Raw genomic sequence first — 18314 nt, forward strand, 5'->3', positions numbered from 1 at the left:
TTGAACAGGAACTTCTGTTTAGAGACCCCAAATTCAAACAAATAAAAAAGGAACTTGTATCATTTATGGGTTTTTAGTAACAATTTTTGATTCTGATGCACATAGTTAATCATTTCTACAAGTACTAAGCTACATTACAACATATATGTTCATCTCAAATGTATTTATTTAAGCACTGGAGAGTAGCTGGCTGGCAAAAAAAAAGTGTTTAATTCTTTTATTCTATCTTTCTGAGCTGTTTAAATATCACTCATGAGTGCAACCATTTCTAAAGTTTTCTCTAAAGCACTTTCTAATGTATCACAGAAAAAAATAAATCCTTGATTTAAAAAAGAAAAAAGAAAAAAAAAGGACCAGGGCTGGGAATGTGGCCTAGTGGCAAGAGTGCTTGCCTCACATACACTAAGGCCTGGGTTCGATTCCTCGGCACTACATATATAGAAAATAGCCAGAAGTGGCACTGTGGCTCAAGTGGTAGAGTGCTATCCCTGGGCAAAAAGAAGCCAGGGACAGTGCTCAGGCCCTGAGTCCAAGGTCCACGACTGGCAAAAAAAAGTGGACCTCACTGATTACATAATACAATCTTGTCATATTATATAAGAAGAAACAGAGGTCCAAGGCTGAATGGTTAGTCAGCTTTGTATCTCAAAGGAATTTGCAAAGATTAAGAACCATTAGTTAGGTATGCCTACAGAAGGCATAGCTTATTACGAACATCTAATATGTAGCCAAAAAATAAATGAGAACGCTTAAGAATAAACCCTATCCTTTTAGTCAGGTTCTTTGTGTGTGTGTGTGTGCACGTGCGTGTGTGCATGCATGCATGTGTGGGTCCTGGATGATGTTCCTGAGACTTTTTTGCTCAAGGCTAGCACTCTACCACTTGAGTTAGCAGCTTTACTTCTGGCTTTTTGTTAGTTAACTGGAGATAATAGTCTCACCGACTTTCCTACCTGTCTGGCTTTGAACTCAGTCCTGAAATGCTAGAATTACAGACATGAGCCAACAGCATCCAGCAGTTAGTCAGGTTCTTACGCAAGTTGCTCTTATATCCTGGAACTGTACTATTCTGAGGCTATTTTAGCAAATGTAGTAGCCGTATGCCTAAAACTTTTAAATTTATCTTCTTTTGCCTTTCCTCTGGTGGTTGGATAAATGGAATTTTTCAAGGACCCAAACACCTAGAATTCACAGGCCCTAGGACCACATATCAATAGTCTAACTCCTTGCCAGTGGCTTTCCTTATATACCCAGAGCCACAAATGCTAATAAGGACAAAAACAAGAGGCAAGGGTCCAACATAGATCTCTGGGCACACAATTATGATTTCTGCTCTTCTTCCAATGCCAACTGTGGCTTAAAATATATTCACTTAGTACCGCAGACTTCTTTCCTGAATCCCCATTATTTTCACAAAAATAACTAATTAATACATTCTCGTCTTTACCCTACTCACTCATCCTTCCACTGAAATCATTCTTATTTCAGAAGATGACATTTAAATAGGGACATCAACATCTGCTTAAATCCATTCAATTGCTTTAATGGAAAGATAAAGAAACATCCAATTTACAAAAGAATTCTGCTATATTCTAAGTCCTTCTTTCCACAAGAAAAGCATTTCTGAGATATGACTACATATTACTTTCCTTTCACTAATGTTTAATAGTAATACAGAATCTTCAGTAGTAATGAAATATATACTTCATTCTTGGTCAAATATACTTGTTAAGTATCTTATCAAAATTAACAGCGGCCCACCTTCCCGCCTTTCATGCCGTCGATCATGGGACTGTGAAGTTCTGTCGTGATCGTGCCTCCCCTTCTCTCGTACTGGGGAGCGATGCCTTGGTGAACTCTGCTTTCTCTGAGGAGAAGACAAACAATGTGAAGGATAAGGGGAAGCAGAACGTCGTAAAGATGGAGTTAAAGTCCGCTGGTAAGATGGTGAAGGAGTTCTTTTGTGACGAGGAGAAGGAGAATGTCTTTGAATAGATGATCCTGATTGGGAGGATGATGAGTGATGTCTAGAAGATATAGGAGAATGATGCTGTCCAGCTGGGGAAGTGGATCTATGAAGGAAAACAATAAACATGCTCAAGACCCTCAATTGTAGCCAAAGGAAAAATTTTAAAACAGTAAAGACTGAATACCCTACTTAAAGCCTGGAATTCACTCTGATCAGCTCTGATCTAGTATGAGCTACATGGCAGGTAGCTGCTCATAAATTTAAGGTTTCTAGGAAAGGGAAGCTACCACTACCTGGGCCAAGCAAAGTCTGTGCTGCCTATATTGATATTTAGTACTTTACACTCATCATCAAGTTACCACAAAACACAGAAAATATCAAGTGTTGGTGAAGATGTAGAGAAATAAAAACTTGTGTGCACTGTTGGTGGGACTGTAAAATGGTGTTAACTGCTATGGAAAGCAAGTTCCTTAAAAATGCCCACAAAAATAGAAATAAAACTATCTTATGAGCCAGCTATTCCACTTCTGGGTATGTATTCAAAGTAACTCAAAGAAGAATCTGTAAGTACTGGTTTAACAATGTTTACTTTCTGAGTTCTAATGAACTATATATTTTAAAAATGGTTATGACAGTAAATGTTTACATCTTTACAACAAAAAAAATCCATTGATAAATTTCAAAAGCTGGTATTTGCTTAGTCATCCATGATTCACTATGGAAACTACTAAACATAATACACAGCTGAAAATAAACAAAAACCTCATTGTACCAATGGTTAAAAACTTCTGCGAAGTAAGCCCTTAAGATTCTATAAAAGTAGTATTGTTAAAAAAATACAATCTTACTTACCTTGGCTTCTCTCTTTTTTCTCTTTGCCTTTCAAAATCTCGTCCTCTGTCCTTCCCATCTCTCGGTTTTTCTTCTATCCTATCCTTCACTTTATACTTTTCTTTATATTTTTTCCCCAGAGCAATATCTTCTAGTATAGGTGGGGGAGGACTGGGAGTGCGTGGCCCTTTCTTTTTACTTTGGTTGCCTTTTGAATTCCTGAAGGTAACAAAGAACTATTATTAGAGGTCTAAATATTTTTAGAATAGAAAATGGGTATTTGTTAGGGCGCTTTTTAAAAAGGGCAGCCTTTGTCAGACACTGGTAGCTCATGACTTAATCTTAGCTACTCAGGAGACTGAGATCTAAGGATCACAGTTTGAAGCCAGCCGGAAAGTCAGTGAGACTCTTATCTCCAATAAGGTACCAGAAAAAGCCAGAAACGGAATTGTGACTCAAGCAGTAGAGGGCTAGCTTTGAGCACAAAGAAGCTCAGGGACCGCACCAGGTCTTGAGTTCAGGCTCTAGGACTGCCACCCCACTCCTCTCCCGCCCCCCCCCCCCCCGGCCCCACAAGCACTCTTTTTTCCCATTGCTTGACCTTTATCTATGGTGCACACTCATAATTGATATCCAGGACAGAGAGACTAATAGAAAGGACAAAAAATAATTAATTTACTTGCTACTTCTATTCTAAACACAGCAAAACTTGTCAGGTGCAGTGACTCACACCTGTGCAATTGTAACAACTCAAAAACAGGAGGATTCCAGTTTGAAGCCAGCCTGAACAAAAAGTTAACTAGACCCTTCCTTATCTCCATAAACAAGCTGGGAACTCTGAAATTCCATATTTTCTCCCTTAATTATATTAGTTTTAATTTCATGGCATCTCTGTTATGATCAAAATTTCTTAAGTTGATTAGCTACTTTATCTCCTGGATAAATATAAATTCCATCATATAAATTCCAATGTCATTCCCATCTCTTCTACTTGCCATTATCTTAAAGTTGTTAGCAAAGTTAGTAACTTTTTCTTTAAACAGAAACCATCTTAGATCCTAAATCTATTTCCTATTACCTTGAGTAGTCTAGTCTCAATATTCTTTAGATGCAAAAACATAGTATACAGTCCTTAAAATTGCTGGTATGATTTTAAGAAAATAACATAAAAGCATCTGACTCATAATTAGCATTCAGAAAATTTAGCTCTCTTTATCTTTATTTCTTCCAGATTGGGTCAACCACTCAGGAAAGTAAGAAATTACTAAAACCTTGATGACAAAATTTATTTTTCATTCTTAATTTCTAAGAACAATATTAGTGATCATCTCATTGAGTATTTTTGAGATGACAACCTTCTCATACACTTAAATGTATTATTAATGCTTGTATTAAATGTATTAAATGTTTGTATTCCTAGGTATCTGTCCATCTGAATGAAAACAAAAATAGAATTCTTATCAGAATCTATATTTCCACATTGCTGCTTATGTTTACCAATCTTTTTCCTTGGCAGAGTGCTGAACCATACAGCTGACACATTTTGAAATTAGGTGTGACCAAGTGACTGAAACCTGGTCAAAGAAATGCGAGCCATTTCATAGGTAGGACAGTACGTACCTCCTCCCTCATTTTGCACACCCCCCTTTACAGCACTTTGACCATAAATGAAAAAAAAAAAAAAAGAAGAAGAAAGAAATGTGAGCAAAAAGAATGTGTACGTCCAGGTCTGACTCTCTAAAGACTCTCAGAGACCAGACAACTGGTAGGCTACAAAGCTAAAGAAAGGCAATATAAAGCTATTTATTTTCCCAGTACACTCCATTCTTTGGTTTTCTTGAAAGTCCAAGAAAACAGAATCATGGTCAGAAGGCATCTATGTTACTGAATTTCATGTATAGAACAACAGCTAATAATCGCAAATACCTATTTTGATTCCATTTGAGGAATATTTGTTACTTCTGAACCTAAATGTGATGTTAAACCACTGACATTTTGGGATTTAGCTATTACTATAACCTAAATTGTCCTCATAGGCACACAGACAAGTTCCTTCATGCTACAAATCTATGTGCTTTAAAAAAACACATACTTACTTACATTGCATTGTTTTCCAAAGGAGGGAACCAAGATCGATTTTGTATATTCTGACATCAATAAAATCTTTTAAGATATGATTCTCCCTATCCTAATCTATTTGTTTTGACTATCTTTTGACCTAATTCCTATTTCTTTGTATGAAGAATAAAAACTAAGATTAAAACCAAAGATAAATAGATAGATAATAGATGTATGATTTGGGGGGCATGGGGGAATGTCAGTACTGGGGCTTGAATTCCAGGGTCTGAGTGCTGTCCCTGAGCTTTATGCTCAAGGCTAGTGCTATACCACTTAAGTCCTAGCTCCCCTTCTGACTTTTTGGTGGTTTACTGGAGATAAGAGTCCCACACAATCCTCAGATCTCAACCTCTTGATTGGCTAGGATTACAGGTGTGAGCCATGAGTGAGTAGCAATTTCTGATTTTTATTAACACTGTATTACATATCTGAAGATAATCTTACTACTATACTGAATCTTAAGTATAAAAAAATGCTAGCTTTCAGGAAGACGCTTGAGTTTTCATTTGTCAATAAGTGTATCTGTCCATTCAATATAAAAATATTTGCCTCTGAGTTTAGTTACTGGTATTAGATGAAATGTTAAGTTGAATATAACTGAAACTCAAATCTTAACTTGTGTTTATTTAATGTGTCTTCAATTTACTGTATGATCTAACAATAAAATTAAAAGTTGATTATCTGGCATACTCTACAATATGCATTGCATAGAGAAAGAATACATGATAATGATAATTCAGCATCCTTTTTTTTTGTATTTCTTTAACTGTACTTTTTTTTGTTGTTGTCTTTTCTTTTTTGGAACTGGGATCAAACCTAGGATGCTGCACTTGATAGGAAAGTGCTTTACCAGTAAGCTACGTCCCAGCCCCTTTCTGATATTTATCATGTGCTCTTTTCTAGGACTTTCTGTGCTATTATTGATATAATTGTGCATTTAAAGTTAACAAACTATTGCAATATAGGAAATATGGTAGCAAAATTGATGTGACACATTTATCAAAGGATGTGTTACCAGTACAATAAAAAAGACTAAATGAAAGATGAAACAAAGCCTTCATAAACAGTAAATAAAAATTTCTAAAGAGATTAAATTTCAATTATTTCATGAATGGAAAAGATAAGAAAACCAAGGAAAGAAGGTATTTCTGGTATGCAATTCATTGAAGAAATGAAAGGAAATACATATGGTTAGCCAAAAGGATAAGAATAAGTGAGAAGGATCAGATCACACCAAGATTCATTCAAGTTCTTCCACATCCCTTTGTGATATTTACTCACTACCAGAAACAAAGGAAAGGATCAAGTCAACATTACTGAGTGCCTTATTACAATGCAAAGCTCTATGCAAAGAGGGCACTGTGGAAAAACAGAACAGTGAACCATCAAGATCTCAATTTAAAGGAGCTTAAGTTTAATAGAGGTTGTAAAGCATATGTCATAGCCAAATATAAGTGCACAAAGGACATAAGAAAACATGTCTGGTGAGGAGAAATAAAAAGCTCATTCAAAACCTCCGAATTTAAGCTAAAGATTGACAGACTGCATGTAGAAGATTGTAGGTAGGAGAGAGATTAAACAGTAACACTGCCAAGATAGAAAAGATCAAAGTACCATTGTCATACTGAACAACTCAATTTCCTTCTATAAAATGGAAAACTTCTGAAATTTCCATGGTAATATTTTAATCATAATAGTTCCTTAAAGATTTCCCTAAAAGCATGTATAACATGAATGGAAGTTGGTGATATAAAAATAATAAATAGTAGAGTGGCATTTAATAAAAAATGGCTAAAGTATTGTTAAATCCTCCATGTAATTCTATTTAATTATCTCTTATTTCTACAGCTGTTACCATTCTAAATAGGCCCAGCTGCTGCTATGTGTATACTTTTTCTTCATCATGTACATAAAGAGGTAAGAATAATTATTGTATATACTTTACAATATCTAAAAACTAAGAGCAATAGGTTCAATAACAGTAAATATGTAGTATGAATACTAAATGAAGTAAGGCTAAAAGTATCAGTATAGATAAATATCAGAAAATGTTAAGTGTAAAAAGCAAGATAGACAAACCAAGTTACGCAATGTATTTGTATTACAATTAAAAAGATGTCTGCAGTACTGTATGTAGTTTGTACACAGTATATATTAGTGAAAATATATACAAACACGCATACATATTATAAACACACAAGAAATATCTACTATTTTATTTCTTAAAAATTAAAAAAGTCTGAAGCACATGTGGCTATGACATAGTTATTTGTAGTTCTCTGTAATTCTTTTACCTTTTAAGATAAAAGCTTATACAAAGTACTAAGTGTACTAGAGGTACCTTTCTACAACCAACTAAATAATTCTTTCTAGTTAGCCTTCCCTACTGACCTCTGCTGGTCCAGCAGGGGCGAAGACACTGCAGATGTCTTCTTGTCTTTCTTGGCAGTTGAAGAAGACTTAGGGCTTGATTTCCGCTTTGGAGATTTGCTAGACTTTCTTAAAGGTGATGGAGACAATTTTGATCTAACCACTTCTGGTGAAACCTTTCAAGAGAATTCAGTAAGCCAATTCAGAAATTCATTCAATCACTGTACAACAATAACATCTTAAAAAAAAAAAAAGAACCCTTGGATTAAAAACTAAGTAGTACTAGTTACCATCTGCTGACAGTCTAATTACTGAACCCAAGTTGGTTTTTTGTTTTGTTTTTGCCAGTCCTGGGGCTTGCACTCAGGGCCTAGGCACTGTCCGTGGCTTCTTTATGCTCAAGGCTAACACTTTACCACTTGAGCCACAGCGCCACTTCTGGCTTTTTCTGTTTATACTGTGCTGAGGAATTAAACCCAGGGCTTCATGCATGCAAGGCAAGCACTTTACCACTAAGCCATATTGCCAGCCCTGAACCCAAGTTTTTAACCTATCTTATCTACTTATTTATATATGTGTGTATTTATTTATTTATTCTAGTTGTGGGGCTTGAACTCTTGGCCTAGATACTGTCCCTGAACTCTTTGGCTAAGGTGAGTGCTCTAGAACGTTGAGGCACAGTACCACTTCCAGTTTTCTTATGGTTAATTGGAGATAAGAGTCTCACAGTCTTTGCTGGCTTTGAACCACAACCCTTAGATCTCAGCCTCCTGAGTAGTTAAGATGACAGGTTTGAGCCACCAGTGCCCAGTTTAAACAATCATTGTTTTATTGAACTAACATACTCTAATATCAAGAACCCAAATTCAAGTTAGGAGATTCAAGGTCTCCTAAATTAGTTTCCGGCAAACTTTATGTCTACACTTTAGAAAAGTGAGCAAAACACTCTAAAAACAGAATGGACCTAAAACAGATATGTACATTCATTCAATTACTTCCTATTTGCTTGTGCCCTGAGCAATGATTCTTCAGCTTCATTCAACAGTAACACTACTTCCTATTAGCTAAAACATTCACGCAAATACTAGTTATTAACGTAAATAGAGTGACTTGATCAATGTGTATCAGTATCTAGAGTAATTTAAAAGATACAGAAATAGCTCATTTTTCTGATCACTATTCATGCTGTCACTAGCATATATTTATGGAAAAAATAAGATACCTCCTTTTTAATGATAATTTCTTCTCTCTTCTCCATGTTTTCTTGCTCCAGCTTCATTAACTCCCTCTGTATCTTCTGCCGCTTCATTTCCAATGATAACTCATGAACATAATCATAATTAATATCTCCATTGTCAGAATCTTTAAAATAAAAATTTGTCAGAAACCATAATTATACAGCTTTATAAAAATTATATAAATTTACATGGCAAGTTCTTTCACTAGGGTTAACAGAATTCTAAATATAAAATAGTCTAAAAACAATGAAAATCACTATGATTAATTTCTTTATGAAAACCAATAGCTTCTTAAGGTTTGTAGGTTTCTTGAGAGTAATTTGGGATTATGTGGGGGTTTGGCATTTTGTTAAGAGATGAGATTTAGTTACAAATTAAGCTGGGAATGAACTAACAGCTAACAAAGTAAAAGTTGCCGCTACCTTTAACATAGTACAAGAGGTTGCCTAACATGAAGGTCCTAGCTTCAATCCAGTGTTGCACAAATAATCAAGTTATAATTAAAGCACTGAAATAGACTATGAAAGATAACAAAGCCTTCAATGTTTCATACTGTATTTGATGTGATTATCTTCTTGATATATTTGAAAGATTCACTGCTCAAATAAGGTTATGTTAGATTTATAACATTACCTTCTATAATTTTGTAATTTTTTATTTTGTGAGACAAAGATTTACATTGCGCTGGGTGCTGGTGGCTCACTCCTATAATCCTAGCTATGCATGTGGCTGAGATCTAAGGATCATGGCTCAAAGCCAGCCAAGACAGCAAAGTCTATGAGACTCTTATCTCCGACAAACTACAAAAAGCCAGAAGTGGAACTATGGCTCAAGTGGTAGAACACTAGGCCCCAGAACTGGCACCAAAAAAAAAAAAAAAAAAAGGAAAGAAAGAAAAAAAAAGATTTACAACTAAAATAAAAGTAACTTTAATTGATCAATTTTTGCATATAAATTACACTGATTTCTGTCCTAATCCAATACCAAACAGGGCTTGATTAATCACTTTTTAATTAATCACTTTTTAGATTATTTCTTTTTCTTTTTTTTGGCCAGTTCTGGGGCTTGGACTCAGGGCCTGAGCACTGTCCCTGGCTTCTTTTTTTTGCTCAAGGTTAGCACTCTGCCACTTGAGCCACAGCGCCACTTCTGGCCGTTTTCTGTATATGTGGTGCTGGGGAATTGAACCCAGGGCCTCATGTATATGAGGCAAGCACTCTTGCCACTAGGCCATATCCCCAGCCCTTAGATTATTTCTTAACCTGAGCTAAAGAACTAAAAACAAAAACCCTGAAACATGCTAAATACAAGTATTTCTACATAACTGCTTAAAACACAAGAAAATACATTGCCATGCATAACTCAAATGCATTTGAATATTCTTGATTGGGAACTGAGGATATATATATACATATATATATATACACATAGATATATCCATATATATAGTCTACGTGATCAAACTTGATTACTCATCTTGTTATAGTATGATGGTGTATCACCATAATAATAAAACCCGTGTTTTCAGTCAGAAAGCAATTACTAAATATTTAAGGGCATATAGTTCTTACTACAAATAATTCGAAGTACTGACTTTAATGAAATGAGTAACAGCTACCTCTAGTTACTACTTTGTACTGGATTTAAGACAGTGTACATAGATGAATAAAAAGATTCAGTCAACTTGCTTGACTGTATTCTTAAATAAAACTCTATAACCAACATTTAAGTAAATCAAAGCAGAGTAATTGAAGAGAATGTTACAGTGTTTTAAGAAGTATTGTGCCTTATCCATCTAAACCCTGCTATCTGTCAATTATCAATAGAGAACACATAAGAAACAAAAAGACAGCTTTTGGTACTTAATTCCCAACTACTCAATCAAGGGAAGGGAGAAGCCTTGGAACTTAAAATATCTATCAAAGTTGGCCAGTGGGAAGGCTCAAATCTTTATCCTAACTACTGAGAAAGTAGAGGACTGAAAGGATCCTAGTCCCAGGTCAACAAAGGCAAGAGTGTGATGATCTGAAAAATAACTCAAAAGTAAAAAATGGGGTAAGACTCAAGTGCGTACCAAGCAAGCTCAAGGCTCTAAGTTCAAAACCCAAGTACCTCCCTCCAAATATATACACATCTATGTGTACATGTATGTGTCTATATGTGTGTGTATATACATATGAGAGTCAGCATACTACTGCCAAAACATTTTGCTCAGAGGAAGCTTTAAAACATTTAAGTCAAAAGGCACTTATTTTTTTGCATATATATTATAAAACTTAAGATGTTCTCCTGACCTATACCTAACGAACACAACAGCACAAAATATAGGCTGGAACTCAAAAGCAGGCATCTGAAATGTTTCACATATCTATCAGCTTGAGGCTATCACTATATAATTACATCATAAAAATATGGTTTATAGCCTGTAATAACTGTCACTCAAGAAGCTGAGATCTGGAGAATCACAGTTCAAAGTCAGCCTAAGCAGAAGTCTGTGAGACTCCATCACCAAAATCATTAGCCAAAAGCCAGCTAGAGATGTAGCTCAAGTGTTAAGAGTGCCAGTCAAACAAGTAAGTCAAGCAAGTACAAGGCCACGTTCAAACCCAGTTATGGAGGAGTATGAAGCAGATCCTCAGTGATTTCAAAAATATTAAGTATATAACTTGTACAGAAAATATCCAAAATGCAACAAAAATATATGTAACACATTAAAGTGACATTCTTTATAAAGAACTCTTACTATTGAATAAAACAGAAAAATAACAAATTCAAACAAAAAGAGAAAGATGCAAACAATTCATAAATTCGTCTTTTTCGTGCATTTTGGAGTCTTTTGTTTTCAATTTTAGTACTATTTGCAAAAGGTTCAGATACTATTTCTATTGTAAAAATAAGTATACAAGCCTTAAGGGCAGTCATACACCCTTTATATAATAATTTTATTTCTAGTAAATTATTGCATTAAAAAATAACAAATGTATTAAAAGCCTAGGAAGTCTCCTACTTCCTTTTGTTTTCATTTATGATATCTTCTCATTATTAAAAATCTACCATCCAGTGGAAACACTGCTGACAGTTTCATGTTTCATGAATAAAAACAAACCTTTACATTCTTCTCATTAAAACAATTTAAGCATTAAAACAATAGCCTCAGCAATCCAGAAGACTGCTTGGGAGGATTAAAGGGTGGGAGTCCAACCTGGGCTACACAATAGCACACAATCTTGAAATAAGTAAGTGAATAAACAAAACAATGGAATCAAAACTACAAACACTATCCTATAAACATATTCTCCCATGTCATACATAGGGCTCAATCACTTTCCTTTTCTGCCATTGCATTCCATCACATTCCATGCCATTCCTCATTCCCTTTCATCTTACGTATTTCAGCAATGTCCGGGTCTGATCTCAGAGCCTTGTGCTTTCTAGGCAGGCACTCTACCACTTGAGTCCTCCCTCTAGCCCTTTTTTGCTTTTAGGTATTTTTCAAGTAGTCTCTCACATTCTTGCCCAGGGCCAGACACAGACCAGTATCGTCTTACCTAAAGCCTCACACATAGCTGGGACTACAGGTGCACATCTCCACATCCAGCTAATGGATTGAGATGGGGTCTTGATAATTTTTTGTAGCTGGGATTACAGGTGTGAGCCACGTCCAGCCCTCAATCACCTTCATTTTAACATCTGCAAAGCATTTCATAATAATGAACCTACTTGACCAGTTTCCTTTGGACAGTCATACAGCTTGTTTGCAACAATTTGATACTATAAACAAGACCTCAATGAATATTTTGATAGTTATTTTGGTTTATAAGAGCAATTTATTTCTTTATGACAAATTTCTCAAACTGCATTTGCTGGAATCAAAGGTAAGCATAGTTTCTATTTTTTACCATGGCCAAACTGCATCCCCCAAAGCAACCATACCAATGTAAATTTCTATTTAGAAACTTTAGATTTTGTATCTGCTGAACTGACAGGAGGAACACTTTGCCTTTGTTTTTATCAGTTTTCTCGGCAGTGAGGATGTCCATTTGTTGCTGACCATTTCTATTTCTTCTTAGTTACCTATCACATAATTTTTTTGGCAGATTTTTAACTTGATTAGTATCTGCTTGGGTATCTATAGGAGTTTATAATGCTTATATGATGTCTTATTAACTCACAGATGTCAAATATTTTCTCATGTCAAATATACCACGTCAAATATTTTCCTCTAGTCTGTCTTTAATGCTACATTTATTTAGTTATACGGAAATGTCTATTATGGAATCAAATCTTTAAGTTTCTTATTTCTATGTTTTTTACTTTACACGTTATTGTGGAAAAATGAACTTGTCTCTAAGATTACCAAAATAGTTTTATACTGGATAGAACTACTGGATGAGAATATAAAGTATTTTAAAATGTACAGTATTAACTTCCTATCTGTGTCAGGTGAGAGCTCACCTTTCAGACAACCAAGAGGAGAAAAACATTCATGGTAGGAAAAACCTACCATTTGTAAAAAAAAAAAAAAAAAGACTCAAAGGTGATTCTATTTATATTCATAAATAAATTCTGTGGTTCAATTATCACTTCACTTGGATTTCTTCTGAAAAATGACAACCAATAATTTATCGGAAATAATTTTCTCAGGCGTTTAATCCTTCATTTTAGCATTTCATGTAATAAATTTTTTCTTTTTTTAGCCTATTGATGAATTTTAGTATTACACACCATAAAACCCCATGTTGCACAATGAAGTTGCAGAGGAGGAAGAAAGGATAGGACAGATGAAGCAGGCAGCACAAAGTATCTTTTCTGCCTCTGCACTACTATATACTAATTTCTGCCTTACTGCTCAGAAATGGGTCAATATGATGACTCTAGAAGACTAGAGAGGTCACAGTTGAATACTGTCTTAGGGATCATTAAGAGTCTACAAAGTGAATGATCAAGAGCCGATCAGAAAGCAAAGTTTTTGAAACTCACCATCTCTATTTGTTTCCCATTCTACATTTTCTTCTTCACTTTCTGGGGTTCGTTCTTTAGTGATTTTTATGTCTTCCTTATCTCGATGTCTCCCTCTTGAAGATTCTTTCTAAAAAGTAAATATATAAATATACAGATGACCATATTTTGAAAAACTATACGAGACAGTTCTTAGAATAACATCTTAATTTCATTTAGCTGTTTCATTAAACATATGGTTAAATAAAGATTAAAACAATCATTTATCCTCAAGTATAGGAATAACAAGGTCTACTGTAGCACCACAGAAAAGATCTATCTGGTAATTATTATTAAAAAATAGTGATTTGATAAATGTAATTAGTATTTCATATTTTAAAAATGTCACAAAAATCGAATACCTTAATGAGCACTTGATATTCTCCTACAAACTAAGTTTCTATGGGAAAAGTTTTAAATGGATAGATTAGAAAATTACCACATTTAAAAATCAATAAAAATATTTTTAAGTCCCCTGTAGCCTCAAAAACAATCAATCTAAGACGATCTCTAAAGTAACCCACATTTTCTTACATACTGAGGGATAAATTCAATCTTGTTTAGTAATTTTATAAAAGTTTTTTCTTGCTTTTTTTTTTTTCTTCTTTTGGTGCCAGCACCTGCACTCTCAAAAGCCTTATACTCTTACTTGGCTTATTTGCCCAAGGCTGATGTTCTCCCACCTGAGCTCCACTTCCGGTGGTAAACAGATGATAAGTGTCTCACAAGCTTTTCTGCCCAGAGAGGATATGAACCATGATTCTCAGATCTCAGCCTCTTGAGTAGCTAAGATTACAGGCGTGAGCCACCAGTACCTGGATTATGAAAGCTTTTCACAAAAAGGCGATTTTTGCCTATTTTTATGAAGCCAAACCAATTAATAGATTCATCCTTTAAAAAAAACAAAAAGGCTGGGTTTACATCTTATTTCTAAGTGTAACAGTAGCCTATACAGAAAACAATAAGTAATTCAATTTATAAAATTCAACTGACCAATTAACTCAGCCTCTTATATAAGACTCTAAACCACATTTTATTAGGTAGTAAGAAAAATAAAAGTAACCAGGGTCATATAATTGTTACCTTCCCACTACTACAAAATTCTTACTTTTATTAACAATCTACCAACTATGTAAGATAATATAAATGACACTTCGTGCTCAAACTTTTTTCTGAGCATCATCAATCATACAACTTGGCTGCCCTAAAACACAAATTACATTCTTGAAATTTGCTTTTTCTTTCTTTTGTATTTTTTTTTTGCCAGGCTTGGACTCAGGGCCGAAGCACTGTCCCTGGCTTCTTTTTTTTTTTGCTCAAGGCTAGCACTCTACCACTTGAGCCACTTCTGGCTTTTTCTATATCGAACCCAGAGCTTCATGTATGCGAGGCAAGCATTCTACCACTAAGCCATATTCCTGGCCCTGAAATTTGCTTTTAAAGAACTCTTGTATGTAATTGCCTTTAAACTTTACTTATTTAGATATAAAGTTGTATTGTAAGTATCAAAAGCAAAATAACTTATATGACTACTTATTATGACTTAAGTCTTATTAAGCAACAATGGCTGAAAAAACTATTAAAGATTATACTAGGTGCTGTAGCTCACACCTATAATCTCAGTTACTCAGAAAACAGAGATTTGAGAATTGCAGTTCAAAGCCAGCCCAGGTAGGAAAGTCTCTATGCCTCTTATCTGCAAAGAACCAACAAAAAGCCACAAGTAGAGCTGTGATTCAAGTGGTAGAGCACTAGCCTTGAGCAAAACAACTAAAGGATAGTGCCCAGAGCTGAGTTTGTCTAGTACAGAAACAAAACAAACTAAATTGACATTAAAGCCCAAAGCCCAGAATTGAATCACTTGTTCCTTGAAAAATAAAAAACCCTCAAGACTAAAAACAAAAATTATGAAAAACTTCTGGAAATGGATGGCCACTGATTTAAACTTCTGGAAATGGATGGCCACTGATTTCTATACTAAAAAAGGCTAAACAGTAAATTTTGTTTTATTACAATTAAAAATTTAAACAACTAAACATGCCTTTGCCCATCTGTTTTGAGCAAAGGGATATCCATAGCGCATCAATAAATCCTAGACATTCTCCTACAAATTAATGCTTTCTTGAATACGGCCATAAACATTAGCAAGCCCCTAACTCAACCAATCATCTAGGCATGATGATAATGCATCTGATGGGGTCACAGAAGTGCAAGAAGTCGGAGGAATGCAGTGCAAGGTTGGTCCAACGCAAAAATCCAAAACTCTAAACAAAAAATAACAAAAAAAATTTTAAAGAGGGTCAAGGCATGACTCAAGTGGTAGGTGACTGCTTAGCAAGGCATCAGACCCCTCAGTACTTAAAAGGAAAAAAACAATAGCTTCAGGCTCTTAGAAAGTGAACATCCTCCAGGAAATAGAAACAAGAGGTTTTATTTTCTTTGTTAATGCTTTTGTTTTCTTCACTTTTTTTCTTGTTTGTTCATTGATTTGTCTTTGGGTGGGTAAGGGGACAGAAATGGAGGAAGGGTAAACAAATGCAGCAGTGGTACTTAGCAGACACTGTGTTGAAAATGAACTACACAGCCTATGATGGGGACAGGAGGGAAATACTGGGAGTGAATAAAGGAAGAGATGCCACTGTCCGAAAAAATGTAGTCATTAATAAAGTGGTAACCCCTCTGTACATCACCTTTACAATAACAGTTAAAAAAAACATTTTTTGTCTTTAAAAATACTTTATTGAGTGTGATTTATAAACAGTAAAGTGCACAAATCTTTGGTCTGCTTCATGTATTTTGGAAACCATGCCTATGTAATCATAGTCCAAATCAAGATATTCAGTGTATCCATCACCTTTATATACCTTGAAACTCAATTATCTTTATAAAAAACATTTAATTAAAAAAACATTTTATTGCGGCTGGGGATATGGCCTAGTGGCAAGAGTGCTTGCCTCATATACATGAGGCCCTGGGTTCAATTCCTCAGCACCACATATATACAGAAAACGGCCAGAAGTGGCGCTGTGGCTCAAGTGACAGAGTGCTAGCCTTGAGCAAAAAGAAGCCAGGGGCAGTGCTCAGGCCCTGAGTCCAAGCCCCAGGACTGGCCAAAAAAAAACACATTTAATTAAAAAATAATAAAGAAAGTGAATATCATCAGCACTAGAGATTTGGAGATCTAACTTGCTAGCATAAATGTGTTGCTAAGCCTAAAGGCTTTTATGTTCATCAGCTCAATTTAGTGAAGCTGTCAATTTGTTTAGAAATTTCAAGCCTGATCCTTGCTTTCCCTAGAAAAGATAAAAGTGTTGAGAAACTGTGAAGCTGTGTACCCAAAGTATACGATTTAAGGGCATCTGAATATAGGATGAGGGTCAAAAGAGTAGGTATGGACCAAATGGAGTAGTTCTGTGGTGCACTATAAGGAGTTTGCAATGTCTGTTCCTTCCCAGCAACATACTGACAAAGCCAGCACCTTCAATTCACAGGTAAGGAGCCTGATGGCAAAGTTTAACAAATGCTTCTAGCGATGTGTTCATAGTAAGGATTTACACAAGGGACTGTTCCCCTGGTGTTATACTAGTGTCAGGGTCTATGAACTCACAACAACTGACTTAAATGTTTAAGAATTCTAAAAGCTATGGTAAATGTCATAATTAAAAAGTAAATTTTAATAAACAAATATGTATATAAACTGCTCACTTTTTAAAATTTTAGTATATTTTTCTGTAATGGTTATATTTTTGTATGTGGTATACATATATGCATATGTACATGTATGTAGTGGAATACTATATACAATGGAATGATATTTACCATCTCGTCCCAAATAGGCATTCAGGTGATCTCTTTGAGAGCTTCAAATTGTTCATTTGGGGAATATTTGTACTAAAAATATTGGCAAATCCTACAAGACACAGCTTTCACATTTATCAGCTGATCACTAAGTCATCCTTCATTTTGAATCTGTAAGTTATTTAAAAATACAGGGCTGGGAATATGGCCTAGTGGTAGAGCGCTTGCCTCGTATACATGAAGCCCTGAGTTCAATTCCCAGCACCACATATATAGAAAACGGCCAGAAGTGGCGCTGTGGCTCAATTGGCAGAGTGCTAGCCTTGAGCAAAAATAAGCCAGGAACAGTGCTCAGGCCCTGAGCCCAAGGCCCAGGACTGGCAAAAATAAATAAATAAATACATACATACATACATACAAAAATACAACACACCTAACAGAAATTCTGATTCAGTAGATTAGGGGTGAAATACTATCTGTATTTAATTACAAAGATCTTCTCTCCCAAAGAACTCTGATAAATACTTCCAGCCAAAAAGAATGTGAGATTTCTAAAACTGTATTACTGTAGCATATGTTACAAATCTATACTTTAAAATGCATTAATTTCTATACCAAACATGCTTTACAAACTATAATGTAAAAGAGTTACATCTTCTTTAGCATGGGTCAGAAATAAAAAATGTTTCAAGCCGGTGCCTGTGGCTCACATCTGTAATATCCTTGCTACTCAGGAGGCTGAGAGATCTGAGAATCATGGTTCAAAGCCAGCCCCAGCAGCAGAAAAGTCCCTGAGAGATGCTCCAATTAACTACTCAAAAGCCAGAAGTAGAGCTATGGCTCAAAGTGGTAGAGCACTAGCCTTGAGCAAAAAAGCTCAAGGCCCTGAGTTCAAGCCCCACAACCAATAAGCTATCAAAAATAAGCTATCAAAAAGGGTGCTGCTTATACAATTCAATGATTTTCATGAAAAGGCCAGCTACTTGGCAGGT

The 18314-nt window shown here is 35.2% G+C and overlaps 1 protein-coding gene across 6 annotated transcripts in view; it reads right to left on the bottom strand.

Annotated features, from left to right (window-relative positions):
- The window catches only part of Zc3h13 (zinc finger CCCH-type containing 13), a 59843-nt gene that overhangs the window by 27263 nt on the left and 14266 nt on the right, over positions 1-18314 (bottom strand). For 5 of the 6 annotated variants that reach the window (XM_048341354.1, XM_048341351.1, XM_048341352.1 and 2 more), the window contains exons 5-9: positions 13507-13615; positions 8511-8650; positions 7310-7464; positions 2822-3019; positions 1762-2072 (exon numbers count right to left, since the gene is read on the bottom strand). In XM_048341354.1, coding sequence (XP_048197311.1) covers positions 1762-2072; positions 2822-3019; positions 7310-7464; positions 8511-8650; positions 13507-13615 — 913 coding nt within the window. Of the gene's footprint in view, positions 1-1761; positions 2073-2821; positions 3020-7309; positions 7465-8510; positions 8651-12074; positions 12217-13506; positions 13616-18314 lie in introns of those variants that run through there. The other variant, XM_048341355.1, reaches the window with a different exon arrangement.

The sequence above is a fragment of the Perognathus longimembris genome, chromosome 3, assembly GCF_023159225.1.
Source record: "Perognathus longimembris pacificus isolate PPM17 chromosome 3, ASM2315922v1, whole genome shotgun sequence".
In the NCBI taxonomy this organism is placed as follows: Eukaryota; Metazoa; Chordata; class Mammalia; order Rodentia; family Heteromyidae; genus Perognathus; species Perognathus longimembris.